Source organism: Elephas maximus, chromosome 9 (genome assembly GCF_024166365.1).
Source record: "Elephas maximus indicus isolate mEleMax1 chromosome 9, mEleMax1 primary haplotype, whole genome shotgun sequence".
NCBI lineage: Eukaryota > Metazoa > Chordata > Mammalia > Proboscidea > Elephantidae > Elephas > Elephas maximus.
The window spans coordinates 59854926-59881885 of record NC_064827.1 but is presented as its reverse complement, the minus strand read 5'-3'; the positions used below and the strand labels follow the sequence as shown (position 1 = coordinate 59881885).

Below are 26960 nucleotides of genomic sequence, written 5' to 3'. Positions count from 1 at the left end.
TTTCTGTTAAACACATGACCCAAGTTTCCCATCCCAGATGTTGAGGTAGGTTGGGAGGGTACAAAGATTCACAAAGAGGGAGTCAGTTGTCAACGTAGGGCTATGAAATAGCTGACATTTCTAATCTAATAAGGATCCAAATTCCGGTTTTCGAGATTCAGGCATTGGCAAGTCATACACAGGATCCTAAAGACAAGCCTTCTTCCTTAAATGTCTTCCCAATAAGGAGCCAAAAGATAAATGTAAGATTTATAAAAACACCTTGGTAAGTCATAATGGATAAAATCCAAGGGGCCAATAAATATATTTAAATATGTTTGAATTAATAATAATCATATAATTCAAATTAAAACTAAAATAAGATGCCCATTTTGACCTGTTGGATAAACAAATATGAATAAGAACTTTAATACCCAGAGTTGGCAAGAATGGAGGGAAAGACATCAGACACACACATATTGTATGCAGAGGAGAAATTCGAGCACAGTTGGCAATCTGTAGCTAAGGATTAAAAATGTTCATATGCTCAGACCCAGAAAATCCACTTCTGATAAAAATCAGGCCAGTGTGCAAAAATGTCCCATAGTTCATAAATCCTGAAATGCATATTTTTCATTTTGACATCTCTGAAATTGGGACGTGTCTTTGCATTGGGTGTCTGAGATTTGATGAGATACTGTACGTACAAGGATGTCCTAAAACTTTGAAATAACTTAAAGGTCTAGAAGTAGAGGCCTGGTTAAATAGTTGTATAGTTACAGAAGAGAATACTTTGGAACTATTAGAAGTAGCTTGGTAGATGTTTCTTTATTGACACACGTATGCCATGATATGTAGTTAGGTGAAAAAATTTGAAAAAGGATTACCGAATAATATATATGATATAGTCTTGTTTTGCTAAAAGGGTGTTATGTTTGTTTTTATCCCAGATATATACATATATACATCTCTCTTTCTCTCTCTCTCTCACACACACACACACACACTCATAGGGAAAAAAGCTTACCTAAAATATTAATGGTGGTTATTTCTATGTGGTGGAATTGTAGATTAGTTTTTATGTTTTTCTCTTTGCTCGTCTAATTTCTTTGTCTATAATAAATACATAACACTTATAGAAAAATATTTACGTGAACAGACAAAAATTTGGGGCCCAGTAAATTTTAATAGCCAGAAATATAAATTAATCGAAAAGTTACTTCAATCAACAGGCCTATATAAATACACTTTGATTTTTAAAGCACATAACTGAGTAACAATGTTAATATCATTTGCTGAAGTTTTACAATGAGTTGAATACTGAGCTAGGTAGTTTATATATATTGTCTCATTTATTCCACAACCTATGAGGTATGAATCATCTCATTTTACATATTAAAAAATTAGGGCTCAAAGAGATGAAAGTAACTTGACTAAGATCACAGAATTTTATGTCATACATCAAGAAGCCACAGTCTGAACCCAGAGTGTTAATTACAGTGATATCTGGGACATCCAGAGAATTGCACTCATCCACGTTGCCTCTAGTGTAGTTGCACGATACAAACACTTATGTGCTACCTTCATGAACTACCTCCCACCTTCAAAACCTGATGTAGGTATCTTGAGTAATCCTCACACAAAGCATTAAGGTTAAAAATTTATATTTAAGAAGAAAAATAAATAAGTAAAAAGAAGAATAAAGCAAACCCAGAAGTGAAATAAGAATTGATTAAAATTTTACACCCGCCCCCTATTTACCTCTAAGGCTAAGCTAATTAACTCAGCAGTCCAAACAAACCAACCAACCCATGTCTGTCTAGCAGACTCAGACTCCTAATGACTCTATAACACAGGGTACAACCGCCTCAAAAGGTTTCCAAGGCTGTAATCTTTACGGAAGCAGACTGCCACATCTTTCTTCTGCACATCAGCTGGTGGGTCCAAAATGCCACCCTTTCAGTTAGCATCTGAGCACTTTAACCATTGCACCACCAGGGCTCTTTAACTCAGAAGTAGAATGGTTTAAATGCAGAGAGACTTTTCTTTCTTCTTTTAGTCCAATTCAGTGGTAATCTAACTCTAATATGAAGTGCTTCAAAGTTATAATATAAGATTAGACCAAATCTTGTATGCTGTACATTACGGGCAATTTAGGAAACGGTCAAGGGCAATTTGACTTTAACAGATCTGTTTCTTGTGGCTTAACATCAGGACCTAAACAGTGATAAAGATGCAACTGGATGATCACTTGTTTCTCTGCCTCAACTGTCCAGGGCCAGGCGGTTGGGGTGCAGCTAATAGGCTGGATTACTCTTACGATGACTTTGTGGATGTCATGCAAGAAACGCCCACGGGCACCAGCAAAGCCAGACCTTCACGGATCAAAAGAGGTGCCCCAATATCTGACTACAAAATTAAGTTAATTTTTAACATTACAGGTAAGGATAAACCATACTGTATGAAAAAAATGATATGTGGAACTGGTTGAAAACCTATTTCTCAGATACTCCATGTATTTGAGGAAATCACCCTGAACTGAGAATTAAACACATTGCTTTGAGTCAATTCTGACTCATAACGACCCTATAGGGCAGAGTGGAACTGCCCCATAAGATTTTCAAGGCTGTAATCTTTATGGAAATAGACTGCCACATCTTTCTCCCACGGAGTAGCTGGTGTGTTCAAACTGCCGACCTTTCGGTTAGCATCCTAGAGCTTAATCACTGCACCACCAGGGTTACCAACTGAGAATTAGGGAGAGTCCAATCAATGAAGTCTTGGCATTATTTGCTCTTTAATATCACAGATATATTTTATGATTCTTAAAGCAACAAACCCCCTGCTTTGTTTTCATCTTGGCATGATGGGCTATGGTGTGTTTTTAAAATGCAGGAATTTGCAGGTATTTAATATGCTGTAATGAAGAACTCCCCCCAAAAGGAGATCCAGTATATGACAAAAGGAGTAAGAAAAATTATAGTGTTCTTAGGTGATGGTTGAGTTTATTTTTTGAGTTTTTTTTTTCCTGAAATATCTTGAATTTGCTATTTATTTTTGGTGAAAACTAACTACGGATGGCTTCCCAAAACACCGTATGTGTGTGTGTTATGTTTTATCTTGTTTTGTTTTCATCTCAGCTAGTGTGCCATTACCTGATGAAAGAAATGATACCCTTGAATTGGAAAACCAGCAGCGACTCATTAAGACATTGGAAACTATCACAAATCGACTGAAAAGGACCCTGGATGAGGAGCCCATGTATTCTTTTCAACTTGCCTCTGAAATCCTTGTAGCCGATAGCAATTCATTAGAAACAGAAAAGGCTTTCCTCTTCTGCAGACCAGGCTCGGTGCTGAGAGGGCGTATGTGTGGTAAGAATCAGTTTCTCCTGCAATTACTTCCCTGCAGTCAAAAATAGCTAGTGCATTTGGGATCCAATGAGATGGTAAAGCTGTTTTACAGCTATAAAGGGATATGGAAATGAAACATTGTTGTGTGGTTGTTATCATTACTAGTTTGTCTCAAGAGTGTAGGTAACCACTAAGGGTCAGGACAAGAAAACTATTTTAAGGGAGGGGCTTACATCTTCATTTTATTTATAGATCTTTAGACCTCAGAGCTTTCAGCAACAGTTCCAATAATAATAATAGCTAATGCTTTTTGGCCACATCTGAGCACTTCTCATGTGTAAACCTATTTAACAACTCTATGAGTTGTTTTTTTTATGAGGTACCATAATTATTAAGCATGTTTTAGAGATGAGAAAACTGAAGCTAGAGACGCTGAAGAGCTTACTCAGTAAGTCTCACCCGTTAAGACAATAAGTGGTGTAGCTAAGATTCCCAGCAAGCAGCTAACACCTAAGCCTTAACTTCTGTTGTTTTTTAATTGAGGTGAAATTCATATAACATAAAATTAACCATTTTAAAATGTTCTATTCAGTGGCTTGTACAACATTCGCAATGTAATACAACCATCATCTCTATCTAGTTCCTAAACATTTCCATCACCCCTGTTGTAGGGGAAAAAGACCCCAGACTCGAATTTAATCAAAAAAGATTTTTATTAAGCCAAGACAAAGATGATCGTTCAAATGAGGGAGACTGTCAACATGTACCCAGTACAGAGGTCAAAGGAATCCACTGAATCACAGTCATGGTGTCTGTTATATACTGTAGACCCATTGCCGTCAAGTTGATTCCGAGTCATAGCGACCCTATAGGACAGAGTAAAACTGCCCCATAGGGTTTCTAAGGAGCAGCTAGTGGATTCGAACTCCTGACCTTTTGGTTAGCAGCCAAGCAAGAGCTCCTTGGAAACCCTTTGGGGCAGTTTTTCTCTGTCCTGTAGGGTTGCTGGAAACGCTGGTGGCGTAGTGGTTAAGTGCTGTGGCTGCTAACCAAAAGATCGGTGGTTCAATCTGCCCGGCACTCCTTGGAAACTCTATGGCAGTTCTACTCTGTCCTGTAGGGTCCCTATGAGTCGGAATCGACTCGACGGCACTGAGTATAGGGTTGCTATGAGTTGGAATCGACTTAATGGCACCTAACAACAACAATGTGTGGAAACATGCTTTATTACTTGTAATGCCCTTTGTTAAAAAAGAGCCTGAGTGAGTTCCATTGCAGTAGTTTACTGTGTTCATCAGTGTGTCCTGCTTTTTTCTTCAGTGAATTGCCCCTTGGGAACCTATTATTCTCTGGAGCACTCTGTCTGTGAAAGCTGTGGGATAGGATCCTATCAGGATGAAGAAGGGCAGCTTGAGTGCAAACTCTGTCCGGCTGGGACGTACACCAAGTATCTCCATTCGAGAACCATCTCCGAATGTAAAGGTAGCGGCTTAGTGTAGATTTTGACCAAGGGAAGCCTGAATTTTGTTCCCAGGTCTGAAATCTAAATGGCAACTAGAATAAACTAAGAGCATTACTTAAAGAAATTTTATTAATTTGTTCACTTCATTTATTTATTTTTTCTATTACCTGAGTGTTTCTATTCTGAATGCTGTATTCTATTACCCGAATACTTTCCCCACTTTAAAAAAAAGGTTAACTTACCTTCCTTTATGGAAACATCCCATTACCCTCTTATAAGACAAACTGCACATCGATAACTCCAATCCACGTCAGTTAGCCTGGATTTTTCTTGAATCTCACATTAATTGGTGGAAAGGGCTTTCGTGACACTTAGCATTTGTTAACTTTTGTTACACTAGTACTTGATATGATGAGATCAGTTCTCTACATGGAAGTGAATAACTACAGTTAGGTATTCATGGTACTAAAATATCTAATATTTTCAAAATATTTTTACTGTTACCCTCAATGACAGTTCCTGATGGGAATGCTGATGCACTCTGAAAATGCTTTCGTAATTAAGGTTATAGTAAAAGACATACCTAAATATAGGAATTTCAAAATGGTACCTCTTTGCCATTGTTGCAAATGTAGGTGCGAGTATTTAATGACAATTATAAGCTTAGGACCAGTGGTCAGTGATTGGAAATGCACTAAAAATACTAGCAATGCTGAAGGTGAGGGTCATTTGGGGACAAGGGCAGGAGAGGACAGTACACTGGGAGTCTGGGGACCTGGTCCTACTTCTGCTCTACTACAAGCCATCATTATGAATTTCAAGAAAATTACCCACCCTCTCTGAGCTTGATGCTAAGACTTCTTTTATCTTTCTACTCTCCCAGCCCTCAAATGCAATGGTGTCTCTAGGTAAGAGGTAGCAGGGCCAGTTCTTATGAAGACTGGCAAAGGTGCCAAGTAGTTATGAGGCCCGAGCTCAATTTAAGGTTTTATCTCTGTCACTCAGGAGAACATTTCCACGTCCCAGTGTACAGTTTGTTGCTATGATAGCACCTTTTTGAGATGTATATTTCTAACTTCGTTCAACAACTATTTATTGAACACTTCTATATGTCAAACACTGTGCTAGACAATAAAAGAAGTGATTGGAAATGAGTCTAAAACTTGCTAGTATACAGAAGCAGGAGGGAGTCTAGGATATAATGTGTGTGTCGGCTAATCGGAGGAAGAGTTCTTCATATCCCTCATTCTGTCCTAAATTAAAACGCAGTTCACTCTATCATGCACGGTGCTAATTTTGTACAGTTTAATGTCATCGCTATTAATCATGTAACGTTTTCTTTTTAGCTCAGTGTCAGCAAGGTACCTACTCATCAAATGGACTTGAGACTTGTGAATCGTGTCCTCTGGGCACTTACCAGCCAGCATTTGGTTCCCGGAGCTGCCTCTTATGTCCAGAAAACACTTCGACCGTGAAAAGAGGAGCTGTGGACATTTCTGCCTGTGGAGGTTATCAAAGCTTTAAACCCAGAGCCGTCTGTCAAAGCTTTAGACATTAATATTTCTCTAAATCTACTAGATTCTACACACGGAGGAGTAGAATATTTTCAGCAAAACCATATGTCTACAGTATGCAAAGAATATAAATAATTGTCTCTTCATAGAGAATTTGCTGTTCAGCCATTTAGTATAAACGTTATGTTAATGTCAGGAAGTCGCTATAGGGTCACTGTGAATGGGAATCGACTCAGTGGCAGTGAGTTTAGGGTTAGGAGTCCCTGGGTGATGCAAATCATTAAACACTGGACTGCTAATCTTAAGGTTGGTGATTCAAACCCACCCAGAGACATCTCGGATGTGAGGCGTCATGACCTGCTTCCAAAAGGTCATAGCCTTGAAAATCCTATGGAGCAGTTCTATTGTGCACACATGGGGTTGCCATGAGTCAGAATCTACTCAATGGCAACTAACAGCAACAACAGTGTTATTAGAGAGTCCCTGGTTGGTGCAAATGTTTATTGCACTGGGCTGCTAACTGAAAGGTTGGAGGTTCGGGTCCATCCAGAGGCACCTTGGAAGAAAGGCCTGGTGATCTCCTTCTAAAAAATCAGCCATTGAAAGCCCTATGGAGCACAGTTCTATTCTGACAAACAGGGGGTCACCATGAGTCCCAGTCAACTAGATAGCAACTGGTTTTTTTAAAGTGCTATTAGGAATACACAGAAGGACAAGGCTTGGTCCCAGGCCTCAGACAGTAATAGGCATGTGGCTTCATGATATGACAGAAAGATAATTACACTAGGAACTCAGTTTCCTCGTTTATAAAATGAGGCCCTGTCCAATGTTCCTTGAAACTATGAAAGTATATTATTCTATGAATTATGACATTTGATTTCTTCCTGTGTGAAGGTTTTCATCAGTGGTTCTCCACACCGGAGGCACACGAGAACCACCTGCACATTTAAATCAGTATTTTAGAAATTCTAGTTCAATTTGTCTGTGGTAGACCCTGGACATCAATTTTCTTTTCAAGTTCCTCCAGGTGATTCTGAAGTAACAGGAAAAGCTGAGAACCACTAATTTTTGTTCTCAAAATTCAGTGTGGACAGCTTGTTTAAAACACAGATGACTGTGCCCTAGCCCCAGAATTTGGATTCGGGAGGTCGGGCGGGGGCTGAGAATTTGCATTTCTAACTAGTTCTCAGGAGATGCTGATTCTGCTAATCCGGACCAGTTTAAATGATAAGAAATGAAAAGCTTAAGCTTCCAGGTTTTAAACTTATCTGACTAACATTCCTACTGATTATAGTTTTCCAGAGAAATATTAATGAAGGTGTAAACAAAGATAAAAGATGGAAATTTAGAATTACAATGAAACTAATACTGACGGTCAAGGTCAGCCTACTGTCAGAACCTCCAGAAAACTGCAACTACTGTACTTGAAAATCATGGAACTGGATTTGAAAAAAAAAAGTTGTTGGCCTACCTCTGGAAATTAATAAAAAAAAAAAAGTATCTTCCCCGTTCTCTACATTCTTATTTTAAAACCTAAGGTCTATGGCAATCAGAAAATTGAAAACCTATTCCATTATGGAATGAGTGAAGTTTTCAGAAGCTGATCTGCTCATTCCCATTTCTTTTGAGCTACACACCCACACACACCACCCACCCTCGTTGCGCCCAAGTCAATGCGTCCAATTAGATACATCTGCATCCAATTACAGACTGACTTTCCTAGAAAATGATTGTGTCAGAAGTTTGTCTGTGCTGGTGAGGTGGAGAGCGCCTAGTATTGCATCTTGGGAGATGTAGCCCTCATGAGTCAAGTGCTGTAGGGAGAAAACAGGGTAGGTAATACATGTTGTTAGGTGCCATTGAGTTAGTTCGACTCATAGCGACCCCATCATATACAACAGAATGAAAGGTAATTATATACGTCACCTGTTTAAATTACCTCTGTCCAGTAGGACTATAGTAGATGGAAGTCTCTTAGATTTGAGGAATTGAGTAGTGTGCATCAATCTAATGATACACTGAAGAGCTGAGAATTTAGCTAGGACCTAATTGAAATTCTTTAACTATGTCTGTTGTGTAATGCCAGCTTTGGTTTTGATTAAATTACAGTTAAACAAGGCTTGAGATTATGGTTGAAATAGATCTGCTAGAGACTTTTATTTTGTCAATATACAAACTAATTTGGGGAGAGAGTCTGCAATAAAAGAAAATTTTCTCATTCTCTCCAACCACAAAAGCAGCCAGGATTTGTATACTGAAAAAAGTTCATATTAGACATTTTTTTATTTAGCTTTCCAAAGAAACCTTGAGGTTTGTCTAATACTGAATTATTGCAATTAGGCAATTCCAGAAAGTCTCTAAACTTCTGGTAACTAACTGCCCCACTTCTCCTAATATTCCTAGCACAAGTTTAACCACATTCTGCTCAGCATGAGTGAAAATTTCGCATAACAAAACTCAGCACTTTTTCTTGTGGTGCTGAACAAACGACTTTAAACGTAACTTTTTCTAAGTTCTAAGATACCCGCTTATATATTTTTTCTTATCTTTCAACTTTTTCTGTCTCCCTCTTTTTCCATATTGTTTTTACAGGCATATGGTACAGTTTATCTTACTTTTTGGTAAGATACTATGTTTTGAAGTTCTTTAGCATGTTGAACTTAAAACCTAATCAGCATAACAATTATATTTAAGTATATTACCATCTTCAAGTAATAATAGATCCTTTATACGTTTTGCCTTTTATTACTTCTTAGGTCATTAAATAAGGAAACGCTGGTGGCGTCATGGTTAAGAGCTATGGCTACTAACCAAAATGTCAGCAGTTCGAATCCACCAGGCGCTCCTTGGAAACTTCATGGGGCAGTTTTACTCTGTCCTGTCCTATATAGGGTCGCTATGAGTTGGTAATTGACTCAACAGCAGTGAGGTTTTTTTTTTTTTTAGTAGTTAGTGGCTACTAACTCCAGAGTCTGAAATTTTTCGTTTCTAAAAAGTTGACTTTTTATTTGAAGAATAAGTTGCACAAATGATTTGTTGTTGCCATTATTAGCATGTGTTCCCAGAGAAGGCAAGATTATTTGGGGGGCAGGAGGACAACACCTCCTCCCTTGACCTTTTAGGATGAAGCTCAAGATGATATCTTTGACCTCTGACTATTGTACCAATTGTTTACAAATAAGGTTTTCCTTTTTCGTTTTGAGCATCATTTCAGATTCAAGGCTTTCTACAGGCGTAACTTGTTTTAATTTAATTCTTAGGTCCTTTTAACTTGTCTTTTGAAAACATTTATGTTTTTCAACAATATCAAAATGTCTCTAGATAATCTTTTGTTTCTCTACCCCAGCCATTCTTCTAAGGAATCTATTTGTTTAGTGGAAAATAGTATTAGAGACCAAAATCAGGCCTTTAGTGGTGCATGTCAGACTTGTGCCACGGGATGGCATTTTTCACTGGCTACTTCGATGCACTATTAATTAAATTTTAGTATCACTTTTGGCATAATTTAGATTTTTTTTTCTCTTTCTCTCTACCACGGAATAAAAAAAAAAATGATAAGGATTTCGTACCATTTTTCTTGACTCAGAAACCACTGTTTCTTTGACCACAATTCAAAATGAAACTTTCCCCCTCTTTTCTTATGGCATTAGTCCTTTCAGAACTATGTATTTACGTATGTATGTGTGTATGTTTTTGTGTAGGTATGTTTGTGTAGTACCATATTATATACTATATCCAAACCAAAACCCGATGCCGTCAAGTCAAGTCTGACTCATGGTGGCCATATAGGACAGAGTAGAACTGCCCCATAGGGTTACCAAGGAGCGGCTGGTAGATTCAAACTGTGAACCTTTTGGTTAGCAGCTAAGCTCTTAACCACTGTGCCACCAAGGCTCTGTATAATATATAGTACTATTTTATATATATGTATATGTTTATGCATGGACATTTTGTATTTTTTTAATTTATTTATTTATTGCATTATATAAATACTATATTAATTGCTAATTGACCACTCTTGCTGAGTAAATTTCTGTTTAGAAATATGTCTGCCCTTGGAATGTAATTTGAACTGATTTTCACATGCAAATCTATTTTACGCTTTCATGCCAAACTATTTTGAAACGAATTATAGACATCACAATAGCCTGTTAGCTGTTCTGGAAAACAACAGACATTGATTTTTAAACTGAATATTCTATTACTAGTCTATGTTAGTATAATTTTTGGCATTTTGTCAGTTTTTAGGAATATAGGCTTTTCTTTTTGAGAGTAATGTTATGCTGAAGGTGATATGTAACAGTTTATAATAGCATCTTGGACTTTTCTGATGGAGTTTCTTTTTAGCTTTTAATATACACTCATAAATCCTCTCAAACAGAATTTTTATACTTTTACAGTGGAAGTTTTATGTTTTTAGTTAACTATTTTAATTGACTCTTTGGAAAGTATTTTTCTAAACAGACCATCATTTTTGGAAACTTAAGACTCAGAAAACCATTTTAAACTAAATGAGTTTACAGTGTTTGTGGAAATAACATTTTAAGTCACCCCTCCAAGAAAACAATTACATCAAAGAAAAAATCAAAATTATAATTCATATTATTTAAAAAATAGCAAGTAAAATGAGAATATTAATTATCAAGGACTGTGATTTAGCTAAAATTGTTTTCATAGGGAAATCTATTCTCTTACATTATTCCATGATTAAATAGGAATGAATAAAAACTAATACCTCATTCAATGAAAGCAGTTAAATAAAATTAAAAGACAAAACATAAACTGGTAAAAATACTTGCTCTATGTGTGTCAGAGTATTCATGTCCTTGATTTATAAAATCATCATAAAAGTAAGATTCCCAATGAATAATATGCAACTGTATAGAAGAAATAAAATTTCTAATCAACATAAGAAGAAAATAACTTCATTTATCCTCAAAAATGCATATTAAATTAACAGTGCAATTCTGTTTTACCTTCAAATCGAATTTTTTAAAAATAATTACTATCACTGCTGATGAATATAAAGGGAGAAGAAGATTTCATACGCTTGATGGCAGTGTAAACTGGAGCTATTTTTCATGCTTTGATATTATATATCATTGGCTTTAATTTTTTTTTCCAAGTCTTTAGACCTAACGGCTTAACCCCTTGTGATTTATTCCAAGGAAATAAGCAGAGCTAGATACAAAGATTTATGTAGAAACTTTCATTTCATAATAGCAAACAAATGAAAATAACCTAAATGTCCAGTAGTGGAGAAAAGGTTAGCTCAGTCATGCTCAGTAGATGTAATCATTTGTATTTATTAAAAATCATGTTAAAATATTATTTAATAAAAAAATTATTTAATGATGGAAAATGCTTATAATGTTAAGTTGAAAATCAGAATATAACATTGTGTAGTCAATTCTAATTTTTATGGAGTTAACGTATGTTATCGGAGCCTTGGTGGTACAGTGGTTAAGAGCTTGGGCTGCTAACCAAAAGGTCAGCAGTTCAGATCCACCAGCTGCTCCTTGGAAACCTATAGGGCAGTTCTACTCTGTCCTACAGAGTCGCTATGAATTGGAATCAACTCAACAGCAACGGCTTTGGTTTCTTTATGGGTATGTTATTAAAGACAGAAAGGAAACACAACAAAATATTTATCTTTGTGATAAGATAGTACGAATATTAAAGATGTGGAAGGCGTTATATTAGTAATTCAGTAGCTTTCTTACAACCAAACACAACACATTTCTTCAAGGTAGGTGTGTTGCTTCATATGCAGAAATAATTTGTTTTTACCTTTGCAGTATCTTGTCCAGTGGGAGAATTCTCTCGTTCTGGGTTAATGCCCTGTTATCCATGTCCTCGCGACTACTACCAACCCGATCCAGGGAAGTCCTTCTGCTTATCTTGTCCGTTTTATGGAACTACAACCATCACTGGTGCTAGATCCATCACAGATTGTTCAAGTAAGATGATATACTTTGTTGCTTACATAATCACATGTTGGAGTACTTGCTTGTTTCTGTGGAAGCTTTAATTTGCAATATTAACTTGTCTCGGCTTGTTAAATTGTCCTTTTGAGGTCTTTTTGATGACAGTAGCTCAAAGATTCTTGTTTGGGAAACATTGAACTTGATAACTTCTAAGTTTCCTTCTAAGAGTGTGAGATCGAATGACATATGCCATCCACGTCTGTGCTCTCTGAGTATTACTAAAACAAAACACTGGGGCTTTGCCCACTCTGAGAACCAGAATCTTGACTATAGCATCTAGATAAAATCAACTTATTGGCAATAGCTACCACAGACTGACATGTTTTTCTAATGTTTTCCTATTAATTTTATTAGCTTTTAGTTCAACGTTCTCTGCAGCAGAGGAGAGTATAGTACCACGTGTCTCTCCTGGACACATCAAAAAGAAGCATGACATCAGCAGCCAGGCAAGCCCATTTTCCGATTATGAAATTTTCTGTAGCAGAAAGTTTGGAAAATAGTTTGTCATTACGCTTGTCACACAGAGAAAGACTGCTAGAGTTAAAATTTTAATCAAGACTCAGGGACATTATAAATGAATAATTGCATTTACTTGTGGTTTCCAATGGGAGCTTTCCAAAAATGCTGTATTAGCAGAAGTTGTAAGTTCCAAAAATATCAGTTTTCCCCAGCAACATATAGCACTGAGAATGTGTGGATGTAGAGAGCCTTTTGATTCACCAATAATTAACGCCACAGCATAACCCAATGTTTGAGTAAGGGCATTTGGTGTAGCCAAAGGCCTTTTCTGATTGGCAGAAAGTTACTCACCTATCACGAAAATTATTTAACTTTTTTCTCCAGGGCAGGGGGGAAGAAATCATTTAGTCGAATAAGGTGTGGATTTAAAAATATTTGAACATAATCAATGGTTTTCATTTTTGTAAAAGACGGGTTGTTATATCTGATTATATTGGTACAGTCAGCAATTACTCTGACTTCACCTTGCCTAAAGCCATGAATTCCTTGGTCTTTACTCTTTTTGAAGAGGATATTGCAATTATTTTTCTTACTTCAACTTCCCTAGGTCCAAATATAACAACCTGTACTTGAAACTGAGCTTAGCGAACACAGAAATGTGTGGGAAGCCCAAGAGCAGTGACTCTCAACCCTGGAGACATATTTGGATCCACTGGCCAACTTCTTAAAATAAGGATGCACAAAGCTTCTGATTTAGACAATCTGGGTTGGGACCGTGGCATTACCGTGGCATTAGTATGTTTTAAAAAACACCTCAGACGGATTATAATGTGCAGCTACTACTTAGAAACACTGCTTGAGTTTACCAGAACATTACTTAAGAATAAAATATATCACATGTGCCCATATATGGCAGGTACTAACATTATGCAGGCAGCAGTCCAGCTAGTTTGAGTGAACTCACCTTTAAACTAGGACTAGATGCCTAATATTGCAAACCTGTTGACTCCCTTGTCACATTGCTTTGAAATGAATAGAGAGTGTTTTGTCTCTTATAGATTACTTTTCTGTCACTGGTAGGTTTTCCACGAATGCTTCTTAAACCCTTGCCACAATGGTGGAACCTGCCAACAACTTGGGCTTGGTTATGTTTGCCTCTGTCCACCTGGATATACAGGTAACATAGAGGAATAAAAATTTTAATGTATTTTCATGTGAAATCATTGTGAATTGAATATCAAAATTTGTAACATTAAAAATATACCCTGTAAGATGCATTGTTGTTGTCTTCAGGTCCTGTTGAGTCGATTCCAACTCATTGCAACCAAAAGTGACAAAGTAGAACTGTCCCATAGGATTTCCTAGGCTGTAATCTTTATGGGAGTAGCTGATCAGGTCTTTTTTCCCTAGGAACTGCTGGGTTCGAATCATCAACCTTTCATTTAGCAGCTGAGCACTTAACCACTGCACCACCAAGACTCCTTGTAAGATATATTAGACCATATCAGTGCACAAAGATTTGATTGAAAAACACAAGCCAGTAGGTGAAAAAAGTATACATACTTCACAAACGGCAGTTGTCTTTGCACACCTTAGAGGAGAGTAAAGAATCATATAAAAAGTCTCTATGTAAAAGTCACATCATAACTCACAATTTAAATTGAAATAAGTACAGTTCCAGGGTCGTGTCCAAAATTTTATTCTAACACACACTAAATGCAGGACACTCACCAGATTTGTCCAGCCATATGTACTTTCAAACAAACTCTCAGTTTCTCTCGTTGGCTGTGAACTGGTGAAAGTTCTTGTGGATAGCTGTGATTTGTTGCTTCGTTATTATCTTTCTGGAGGCCGTTCTCAGAATAACAGTATTGTCTTGGACTTGATTATGTAGTATAAGAATTATGCTTTCTTGCAGTTTGATTCATATTCCAATTCCATCCAGAAATGTAATTTTTGAGGCTAATTTACTGTACTTTAAAGTTGAAATTTCTTTAAAATACTCATTGTTTTCGTCTAGACAGTTCGTATTTTTTCAGATTTGGCACAACCAACATGAAATATTTTTAATGAAAAAAATGTTATTTAATAAAAGAATTTGACACAAAAGAAACAAAAGGAAAGTTGGGAAATAAAATATAACCTCCAGATGCTCAGAAATATTAGCATGTACTCAGTACAGCTTGGAGCCCTAGTGGCGCAGTGGCTAAGAGCTCAGCTGCTAAGCAAAAGGTTGGCAATTCGAGTCCACCAGCTGCTTTTTGGAAACCCTATGGGGTAGTTCTGCTGTGTCCTGTAGGGTCACTATGAGTCAAAATCAACTCAACAGTAACGGGTTTGGTTTGGTATTACAGCTTACTAGGTTGTTTGTGTATGTGTATATATGTGTGTTTCAATTTTTATAAAAACTCTTGGTCCTGATATTCTATAAGAATGATGGATCTTATTCTAGAGTCCTATAATGAGTGGTGGTTGAGAGAGGACCTGGCATAGGACAGTGGTTCTCAAACTTTAACATGCATCAGAATTGTCTGGTTGATTTATTAAAACACAGATTGCTGGACCCCACCCCCAGAGTTTCTGTTCAGAAAGTCTGGGGAGGGGCCTGAGAATTTGCATTTCCATCAAATTTCCAGGGAATGTAGGTGCTATTGATAGGGGTGGGGCACCTTGAGACCCCCTGGTACAGTGGAAGAACATGGGTTTCCGGCAGAGCTACCCCATAGAAGCCTGTGCACACTGTCTGGGAAGATGCAGTCTTACTCTAGGACTCAGCTCTGCATGTGAGCTGAGATCTGGCAAGATTTAGCTCCACCCACCCCCTCAGCCAGATGACCTTGGTAGCAAGTATTTATGACTTCCTATTTTTTTTTTTTTTTTTACTTTTTTTTTTTTGATTTTTTACTTTAGGAGGAGCCTTGATGACGAAATGGTTAAGTAGCTGGCTGCTAACCAAAAGGTCCGTAGTTTGAACCCTCTAGCGGCTATGCAGGAGAAAAGACCTGGCAGTCTGCTCCTGTAAAGATTACAGCCTAGGAAACCCAATAGGTCAGCTCTACTCTGTCCTATCGGGTCTCTATGAATTGGAATCGGCCCCACAACACACAACAACAATTTTTGACTCTGGAATTAACCCAATTCCTGGCCACATTTTATGCTTCCAGTTATCCCTTCCAGCTTATAATCCTTTCCTACCTTTAGTGCATCCTTGTAAGGACATCTTAAATCTGTTTAGAAAGACGCAATGTTTTCATTGAAAATTTGACTAGATGGTAGCATTTAATAAATATTTCCCTTTCTTTCAGCACCCCTACCCTGTAAATTCAGATTTCTGCGATATTTATCTTTGAACAAGCGTGGTTCTTTTTCTCTTAACCCTTGTCTTTGATTGTCCTTCGTTGTTTGGTTTGCATTTCAGGCTTAAAGTGTGAAATAGAAATTGACGAATGCAGCTCACTGCCATGCCTCAACAATGGAGTTTGTAAAGACCATGTTGGGGAATTCATTTGTGAGTGCCCTTCTGGTTACACGGGTAAGGGAAAAGTTTGTTTTTACAATATAAACTGCCGACCTCTTGGTTAGCAGCCATAGCACTTAACCACTACGCCACCAGGGTTTCCATATAAACTTTGGAATCATTAAAATTTCATAGCTGAGGTAAATTTTAAATGCATTGGCAGAATACATTCATAAAAAATATTATAAACATGCTGAAGAGGCATGTTTTCTAATGTTAAGTTATATGCATTGGAAAATGTTCTTTTCATTATGCTGTCATGTCATGATATTAATTTGGCAGTATGAAACTGCTTGGGATTTGTAAAACAGGCAGATCTGGTTTTGAGCCCTATCTTCATCAACTAGATTTGTGACTTTTCATCATATGTAAAAGTGAAGGGTCATCAAATGAGAGCAAGTATGTGAAGCCTAGCAAAGATTGGATCTTCCGCTACCTCTTCACTAGTATTTTACTTAAGTTACAACGTGTGTATGTGCTTATTCCTGTGTATGTGTGTGTGACTATTACTAGCGGAACCTTAGGCATTTGTGTCCCTCAGATTGTTATGGTCTCCTCTGCCTCTCCTTTTTAACTTAAGTGAATACATATATTTAAGTGCATTTCTCATTTAAGCAGTTTTAACCCCCCCGCCCTGTAACTTACAAACATTGATCTTATTCTTAATTTTGTTCAATCACATTACAATTATTACAATATTTATAATCTGGTCACATGATATAGAATATAATTTATTATTTTCTAAGTGCCAATAACTTCAAAATATTGCTGTGGGGGAATGATGAGATAATATCTACATCATCCAACACGTTACATAACTCGTAAAATTATTGTTATAATACTAAAAACATACCTCAAGATATCTTTTCAAATATGTGACTATTTTGAAGGAACTAGAGTCTAATGACTTTATCATGCAGAAACAATTTTCATAAAGAAATGAAAATGTGAATATCAAAATGTATAGGAGTAATCATTTAAATCAACTCTTAATATTTTCTCCATGTGGAATTCATGTGGCAATGGTAATCATAGTCATATGGGGAAATACATTGAGTTTATACAGTAGAATCATATTTTACCTGGAAGTTTAGTTCAAAAGTCTGTATATAGGAGAAACTTGGAGATATCAAAATAGCCCTTGAAAATCCCTTAAATCAGTAGTTAAGTAGAGTGGACAGGCCTGTTATCTTTCAATAATCTTGTTTTGCCTTCAACAAGGAAAGAGATAAATTTTGGATCGTGTATACCAGATAAAGTAGCTGGTTTGCAGTTAGGGGCCATGTCACATATATTTTAAAACAAATCACACTAAGCTTGCATTCTGAGAGGCATGCAGACTCTAAAACCAATTGAGGAACATTCAGGTTTGCAGACAGTGCGTTCAGCAGCTGCATCTGTACCCAAATAGCTTGGCCAATTTCAGTATTCTCTCACTCCCTCCCTCCACCCTCTTTGCCACGTGCATATGGCTGCATTTGCACATACAATACGAGAATGGTGCAGCTTCAACACACGTTTCTTAACTGAAATTCTGAATCTCAAGTCAGTGGCACCTAGGGTTGAATCCTAGTGAAAGCTTGTGCCCATAATGGCAGACACACACTTTGGGAAAAAATAGATGCAGGCTTCTAAATCAAAATAAATATTTACTAGACATGAAATTTATTGGGCGGACCTACTGTGAAAGACAAAAAAATGCTCACTGTCGTCTATCTGAGAGTACAGAGTCTATCTTAGATTTACTGTTATCCAAAGCTGACTTATTGGTGAGATTTGCACTTAGTACATCTTCATGTTGCTACAGTACGTAAATTTTTAGATACGTGTTACAGACTTCCAGGGGTTGTCGGTCTAAGCGCCCTAACCTCTTCAACTCAAGCAGTTTTTATATATTCATACTTGAGTTTAAAAACTTAAGATTCTAGGCTCATTTCTATGCTTGGCTGTGGAAATGTCATAGATCTCTTTGATTCTCATTTTCTGGGTCTGTAAAATGAAGGATTTGAATTATATCAGTTGTTCTCAAATAATTCACCTTGAAAATGGAAGAGCTTCACAGAAGATTGGCTGTGTTTTCTCAATTTGCAAAACAAAATAAGTTGTTTTCTTTGTTCAATATATTTCTCCCTTATTTTTTTTTCAAACTTTGTAACTATTACCTCTTATCTGTAAAAGAATAAACTCTCCAAAGGTGTAAACAGCTAGCAAAAGAGTAATACGTGAAATTTGTTGATACAAAATTAACACTTACCATCTTAACTACAAATATGACTTGGTGTCCAATTTCTAGTTGGACAATTTTTTTTTTTTTACAGTTTGTAGAATGCAAGAAGGTTTTTTTTATTTCAAGATATTTTGCAAACAGCAAAATGTTTCACCAACATGCAATCCATGATTTCCAATTGTTCTGCTCTGACACCTGAACAAGTTCCCTGAAACTGTTGGTCTTAATGTCCTTTCACATTTCTCGAGCTCAAAAAGTTTGTGATCCTTTGCAGGTCAACTGTGTGAAGAAAATATAAATGAATGTAGCTCTAGTCCTTGTTTAAATAAAGGAACCTGCGTTGATGGTTTGGCTGGCTATCACTGCGTGTGTATAAAAGGATTCATAGGTAAGATGTTGCCATTCCTCCTATATTGTCCTAAAATCCTGTAAAGCTCCACATACCGTTTTTTACTGAATGCACGGCGTTCGCCAGCGTGCCCTCCTCCCCACCACGAGGTATTTTCAGAAGTGCCGCTATGTCAAGTTTTGTTTACATGTCGCTGTAGAAAAAATTAGCATAGCGTACTTACAAAGATACCTCACAGGGGAGGTTGGGCCTGGCAAACAAATGTAGAAGGCACGTGTTATTTGCACAAAAATACGGTATCGTTACATTTATTAATATTTTCTTTAAATTCTAAAAGTTCTTAAGAAATGCAGAGGGTTCCTAAAATGTCAGATCAGTAAAATAGCTTCCTTGGAAGCAAAATGGTCTTTCATTCAGTCAACAAATATATTTTTAAATTCCATTATATGATTAAAAGTACATATTTCAAATCAGCGATCAATATGATTAAAAGATCAAACTCTATTAATAAGAATCATGTAGGAAGCTGCAGCTGCAGCGTTACCTTTCTCACCGTGATCTTGTAACTCCCACCCAGGCGATTGGGCGACACCGTGTGATAGGGTAAATGTGGCCTACCAAGGGGATTGGTCAGTTTTGCCTTAAAAGAGCCAATTCCAGAGCAGAGAGGAGGAGCTCACCACCACCAAGGGGGGAGAGACCAGCAGGAGAGATCTGGCAGCAGGAGACGGTGAAATGGGCTTCCCAGCCCACAGAGAGAGAAATCTGAATGTCTTTGGGCAGAGACTTAGGGCCAGGGAGAGGCACGCCTGATAACATGGTTGGGAAGAGGCTGTCTTGATGGAAGAACTGTATTTTGAGTGTTCCTGAGCCTGAATTGTAACTGTTATTTCCCTAATAAACCCCCTAGTCTTGAGTATGCTTTGTGAGTTCTGTGTGGCCATTGCAATGAATTATTGAGCCCAGCAGAGAAGTCGAGCATGCTGTGTGAAGGATGGTTGATATCAGAATTAGTAAAGATGGCAGAGAGAACAGGCACGTCTGACCTCCGCCTCATAGGAATCAGCCCTGGGCTGTTGATCTTGGTTCTCCTTCCTCTTTGTGAAGTTAGAGGAGGTCAGACACTGCCCCCGCACCGTTTTACAGAAGCACAAAATCCTGAGCCTGCCTCCAGATAGTCTCATTCTTGGTCTTGGATGGGGCCCAGAAATCTGCATTCATTCACTCATACCTGAGGAACATTGGACTAGAGAAATTTCTGTTAAAGTCAAATAGAAGAAAAAGAGATCCAGTCAGATATTAGTTGTAGTATCTGCTGATGAGATACAGAACATTAAACTAAAATGATTAAAATTGATAGGCTATAAATGGATGGGATTTAATACGATAGTTTAAAATAAATATGTAAACATTTTAAATATTTTATATTCATTTTTATATAATAAAAAACATAACAGAATAACACTTAATTCACAATAGCACCATAAAGCATAAGAAACTTAAACATGCAGAACATATATGAAGAAAAATTTTAAATTTTACTGAAAGATAAAAAGACCTTAAAAATTGAGACACATCCTTGAATGGCAGTTCTAAATATTATAGTCTTATTTCTCCCCAAATTAGTGTACAATCAACTTCAATCAAAACCCCAAAAGTGTTTTTTTTTTCAAGGAAGCAGAATTAATATAATGATTAAAAATTTCATCTAGAAGAACAAATGAGGGAGGGAAGTCATGAAATGTTTGTAAAAGTGACATGGTAGAATTGTTTCAATTATAAAATTACAAGATCTCAGTGTATATGATTTGATTCCAAAACAAAAAATGGGCATGGATAAATCCATGGAATAGTCAGTCCTCTGATTTAAGTCAAGTATGATGTAGAATATTTAACACCATAGGGAAGTGTTTACAATATACTGTTAAGTGAAAAAGAAAGCAAGGTACACACAGTATAAACAAGAGGATTCATTTTGTTTATGCATTTATATATACTTATGCAGAGAATAAATATTAGAAAAGTACTTCTGAGATTAAAGGTGATTTTTATTTTTTCTTTAATGTGCTTTTTCTGGATTTTTTATATTTTCTACGGTGAACATGTATGTTTTTAATTTTAACTTACTAATCATTTGGCTTTTTCACTCACTAAGCATTTACAGAATTTCCACTCTGTGAATAGAACTGTGCTAGGCAATGTGAGACAGAGAAAGAGAGGGAGATTGGTGAGGGAGGGGGGTTGGAGGAGAGAGAGAGAACAAGGACATGCTAAGACAGACTTCAAGAAGAAACTGGATACAAATCATGTAAGATCATTTTGCAAATGAATGCAAAATAATACAGTAAAAAATATATATGAACTTAATTGACACCAGATAGCTAAAACATTATTGAAGAAGAAGAACAAAGTAGGAGATATCACACTTCCTGATTTCAGAACCTACTCTACAGTAATGGTAGTCTAAACATCCCAGTACTGGTATAGTGACAGACACATAGACAATAGAACAGAATTGAGAACTCAGAAGTAAATCCATCCAGCTATGGACTGCTGATCTTTGACAAAGGACAGAAATCCATTAAATGGGGAAGAGGTTGTCTCTTTAACAAAAGGTGCTGGCAAAACTGGATATGTGTTTACAGAAAAATGAAACAGGGTCCATACCTCACACCACACACAAAAACTAACTCAAAATGGATCAAAGGCCTAAATGTTAAACCTACAACTCTGAAGTTCATGGAAAAATACATAGGGACAATGATGGGGCCCTAATTTATGGCATAAATAGACTATCAAACATAATTTAAAAACGCAAAACAGCAGAAGATAAACTAGACAACTGGGACCTCCTAGAAATGAAACACTTATGCTCATCAAAAGACTCCACCAAAAGAGTGAAAAGGGAACCTACAGACTGGGAGAAAACATTAGCAATGACATGTCTGACAAGGGTCTAATCTCAGAAATTTATAGAAAACTTGAACACCTCAACAACAAAAAGACAAACAACCCATCTAAAAAGTGGGGAAACGATATGAACAGATGCTTCACCAAAGAAGACATTCAGTTGGCTAACAAACACATGAAGAGATGCTAGTGATCATTAGCCATTAGAGAAATGCAAATCAAAACTACAATGAGATACCATCTCACCACGGCAATAATAGCAATGATTAAAAAAAAACAGGAAACAACAAATGCTGGCGAGGGTGTGGGGAGATTGGAACTCTCATACACTGCTGGTGGGATTGTAAAATGGTACTACCACTATAGAAAACGGTATGGCGCATCCTTAAAAAGCTAGAAATAGGAACACCATATGGTCCAGCAATCCCACTCCTAGGAATATATCCTAGAGGAATAAGAGCCGTGACATAAGTAGACATATGCACACCCATGTTCATTGCAGCATTATTCACAATAACAAAAAGATGGAAACAACCTAAGTGCTCAGCAACAGATTAATGGATAAACAGACTGTGGTGCGCATACACAATGGAATACTACGTGACAATAAAGAATAATGATGAATCCACAAAACATTTCACTACATGGATGAATCTGGAGGACATTAAGCTGAGTGAAATAAGCCAGTCACAAAAGGACAAATGTTGTATGAGACCATACAGTATTTCTTTACACACAGGAAGTAACATTCTTTGATGGTTACCAGGGATGGGAGGGTGGAGGGACGAAGAATCATTGACTAGATAGTAGACAACTGTTAATTTTGGTGAAGGGAAGGCAGTATACAATATGGAGGATGTCAACACAACGTAGCCAAGGCAAAGGAAGACACTGAGAGGTATGCAAGAATAAAGGGCAACTGCAGTAAGTAAATACTGTTAGATGTACAATCCTGCAAAAACAGGAATAACAAACTATATAAATGGATACATAGGTAGGTATGTACGTTAAATAGATGTGGGAGGTCGTATAGGAGTACACCCGTGTGCGTATATAGTGTGGTTGTGGATATTTCTGCATACACATTTGTATGTGCTGCATGTATATTCATACACATAATAGAGCACATAGGGGACACAGTTGTGGAAACTTCTTAGATATAACCAGACGCCCTGAGGCGTTGAGTTACTAGGCTAGAAGGCTAAGGACCGTAGTCTCAGGTGACATCCAGGTCAATTGGCATAATATAGTTCATAAAGATAATGCTTTACATTCTACTTTGGCGAGTAATGTCTGGGGTCTTAAAAGCTTGCAAGCAGCCATCTAAGTTACAACTATTAGTCTCTTCCCATTTGGAGCAAAGGAGAATGAAGAAAACCAAAGATTCAAGGAAGAAATTAGTCCAAAGGACTAATGGCCCACGTGCATCACAGCCTCTACTAGCCTGAGACCAGAAGAACTAGATGGTGCCCACCAACCACTCTGACCAGGAATACAACAGAAGATCCTGGTTAGAGTGGAGGAAAAACGTAGAACAAAATTCAGATTCATGAAAAAGACCAGACTTACTGGTCTGATAGAAACAAGGAATCCCTGAGACTATTGTCCTAAGACACTGAACACTCTACCCTAACTTAGAACTGAAGCCACTCCTGGAGATCACCTATTAGCCAAATAATAGACTGCCCTTTAAAAAAAATAACACCCATGAGAAATGTGCTTCTTAGAACTATCAACTATACCAGACCAAAAGGGCAACATTTGCCCAAAAGCAAAGATGAGAAAGTAGGGAGGAGCAGGGAAACTGGAGGAATGGAAACAGGGAACCCAGGGTGGAAAGGGGGAAAGTGCTGATGTATTGCAGGGATTGCAGCCAACGTCCCAGAAAATTTTGTGTATGACTTACTGAATGGGAAACCAATTTTCTGTGTAAACTTTCACCTAATGCACAATAAAATGTTAAAAAAAAAAAAAATCGATAAGGAAAAAGTCTAAGTAAGAAAATCGCCAGTGAAGGAAAGAGGCAAGGCAGAAGAAAGAGGAAAATTTTGGACCAAATGTACTAGCTTTCTTTTTTAAACATCAGTATCTCAATTAGATGTCCATTACTAATCTTAGTTTCAGAGAGACGGTGAGATAAAAAGAGAAGATTATCAAAAATGCAGAATTCAAAAACCAGGGCTCATTAAAGAATTGGTTCTCAGAGCAGTTTGCTAGGTCAGTGAGTTACTCTGCAGCTCAGCAGCCTCCATTCCAATCCCTTAGAAAGCAGCATCCTCTAATGAGTCAACACCTTGCTCACAGTTTTCCAGGGGAGTTAATTTTTTGCATCCTTTCTCTTCCTCGTCCATCCCTAGGACTGCACTGTGAAATAGAAGTCAATGAATGTCAGCCAAGTCCGTGCTTAAATAATGCAGTCTGTGAAGACCAGGTTGGAGGGTTCTTGTGCAAATGCCCACCTGGATTTTTGGGTACCCGATGTGAAAAAAACGTGGATGAATGTCTCAGTCAACCGTGCAAAAATGGAGCTACCTGTAAAGATGGTATCAATAGCTTCAGGTAAAAGGCTATGTTTTGTTCTTCTCACGATTTTTCTTTTCTTAACTGTTCATTCTGCAATCTTCATGAAATATTACTTGGAGCCCTGAGTCAGCCATTCCCAAATGCTGGCCTGAGTACAGGCTAGAGCAGAATCTCCCCTCCACTTGAGGCTCTGATTCACTAAGTGAGATGTGGAAAGTAAGTAATTTTCAAATAAGGGAACTCTATGTTTTAAGTTCCCCAGTGATTCTTATGCACAGCCAAGTTTGGGGACCACTGTTCTGTACTTAGGAAATCATAGAAGATGAAAGGAAATACCATTACACTGAAGCATAAGCGCTAGACTAGACAAATTTTTATATTTTAGCTGAAGTTTGCACAGTAGGTAAAATCACAAGGAATTGTGCAATCAGACTATTGCAATACTAGTCTACATACTATCTCCATGGTTTTCAGACTTTTTTTTTTCTTAATTTAGTAACCCTGATTCAAAAATCTAACCTGAGAGTATAAAAAATAAAATAATAAAGCTGTGTTTTTGTGGATGAAAATAGTGACTTTGCAGGGAGGAAGACTTTGTCTTCCTGAGGCAGTTCCTAGGGTGTCAGTAGAATATTTTGAAAACTAACACTCTCATACCATCATTATCAAGACTGTCCTGTTCCATCCCTTTCTCTTACAAGATCTGTAGCTTCTGTAGTACAGAGGGCAGACTGGTCTTGTATGCAGAATCTTTGAAAACGTTATTGTCTTCAAGATGCTGCTGGTTTTATAAGTTTGCAAAAGTTAAAGCAGAAAAAAAAAAGTCTTCTCCAGTTGCAGCATTTCCCAGTCCCCTCCCGTCTCAGTCCTGTTGCATCATAATCCCCCAGCGAATAGCCAGGATACTATCAGAAAGAAATAGGAAAGCAATTCTGCCGATCAGATGTTTGAGGAGGTAAGATTTCATCAGTGTTGCGTTAGCTTCATATTGGCTTCTCGCACCCTGTGTCATGTAACACCTAACCATAGGTAATGAGAAATTTCCAGATAAAGCTAGATACAAGGGCTCCAAATTCTCTTCAGTGTTCAAAACAGTTGGCGGATACCAAATTTGTCTCAATCCTAACTAGGGGAAAGGTGAAAGTACGCTCTCCTAATCCAAAAAGAATGCAAGTTATTGCCCAAATAAACCCATTTTGTAATTGAAGATATTGGAGTGTTGTAATGATTTCAAATCTCAGAGGATAAAGATTAGCGAAATTCAGATTTTATGGATACATCATGAAATGCGGAGAACTCGGTAAGATCCCCCAATTCAAAGTGAGATTTCTTTTTAAACTCCCTAAAAACCGTTTATTCATATTATGCCTCCGAGCCTACCTATATCAAAGAGGTTTCCATGTGAAAATGCTAATAGCAATACTGGTTACCATTTATCGAACAAAAACCAAAACCTATTGCCGTCAAGTAGATTCTGACTCACAGCGACCCTATAGGGCAGAGTAGAACTGCCCCATAGGGTTTCCAAGCAACAGCTGGTAGATTCGAACTGCTGACTTTCTGGTTATCAGCCAAGTTCTTATCCAACAGGCCCTTTTTAATTCTGAAATATTTCAAACATAGTACAAAGAAGAATAAAAATCATGCATTCATCACTGTGATGTTGCCATGTTTGCATCACATCTTTTGTTTTAAACAAATAAGTGCTAAAGATAGTGTTGGATTCCCTCCAACACACACATACGCACACACACACATACACAGTTTCCTTTCTTCCCCAAAGATAACCACTGTCCTGAAGTTGGTGTTTATCTTCCTTGTTTAGATTTTATACTCTACTACATATGTGACTCCATGAACAGTATATAGTACTGTTAGGAGTGATATGTAAGTGGTATCATATTATACATACCTTTTGCAATTTGTTTTTCACTCAACATTTCATTTTCAAGTATCACTTAGTAGCAATTAAAAAAAAAAAAAAAGTTGCTCTCGAGTCAATTCCAACTCACAGCGACCCTATAGGACAAAGTAGAACTGTCCCATAGAATTTCCAAGGAGCAGCTGGTGGATTCAAACTGCTGAACTTTTGGTTAGCAGCCAAGCTCTTAACCACTGCATTACCAGGACTTGGGAAAATTACTTTAGCCTCTCTGAACTACAGTTTCCTCATCTGTAAAATGGGAAAAATAATAGTATTGCCTCTTTGTTGTAAAGATTGGCTGAAGATGTAGAAAGCATGAAGACATGGACAGCATCTAGAACAGTGTCTGAACTTTTTCTATTTTGATGTGGAAAATCAAAAAACTTTTGATGTGGAAAATACGCTTCAGCATTTCAATTTTCAATGTCTTTTGAGACAATGTTATCATAAATGAAAGACTTCCTGTAATGCCTTTCTGCAATCATTCTGTTATGTCATTTTATTTCCTTTCAGGTGCCATTGTGCCCCAGGCTTCACAGGGCCACACTGTGAATCGAACATAAACGAATGTCAGTCTAACCCATGTAGAAACCAGGCCACCTGTGTGGATGAATTAAACTCATACAGTTGCAAATGTCGGCCGGGATTTTCAGGCAGTAGATGTGAAACAGGTATATATGAACCCAGTGTTATTCCAGTATAATGGAAATATCTGTTTTTACCTGCACCAAGCACTGCCTGTGTGCCAAAAACTAT

The 26960-nt window shown here is 37.3% G+C and overlaps 1 protein-coding gene across 1 annotated transcript in view; it reads left to right on the top strand.

Moving 5' to 3' along the window:
* SVEP1 (sushi, von Willebrand factor type A, EGF and pentraxin domain containing 1) overlaps positions 1–26960 on the top strand; it is a 194867-nt gene that overhangs the window by 108355 nt on the left and 59552 nt on the right. Inside the window, exons 15-25 of the mRNA XM_049896872.1 lie at positions 2256–2420; positions 3120–3353; positions 4653–4814; positions 6141–6302; positions 12107–12268; positions 12650–12741; positions 13835–13931; positions 16173–16286; positions 18773–18886; positions 24115–24316; positions 26718–26875. Coding sequence (XP_049752829.1) covers positions 2256–2420; positions 3120–3353; positions 4653–4814; positions 6141–6302; positions 12107–12268; positions 12650–12741; positions 13835–13931; positions 16173–16286; positions 18773–18886; positions 24115–24316; positions 26718–26875 — 1662 coding nt within the window. The remainder of the gene's footprint in view (positions 1–2255; positions 2421–3119; positions 3354–4652; positions 4815–6140; positions 6303–12106; positions 12269–12649; positions 12742–13834; positions 13932–16172; positions 16287–18772; positions 18887–24114; positions 24317–26717; positions 26876–26960) is intronic.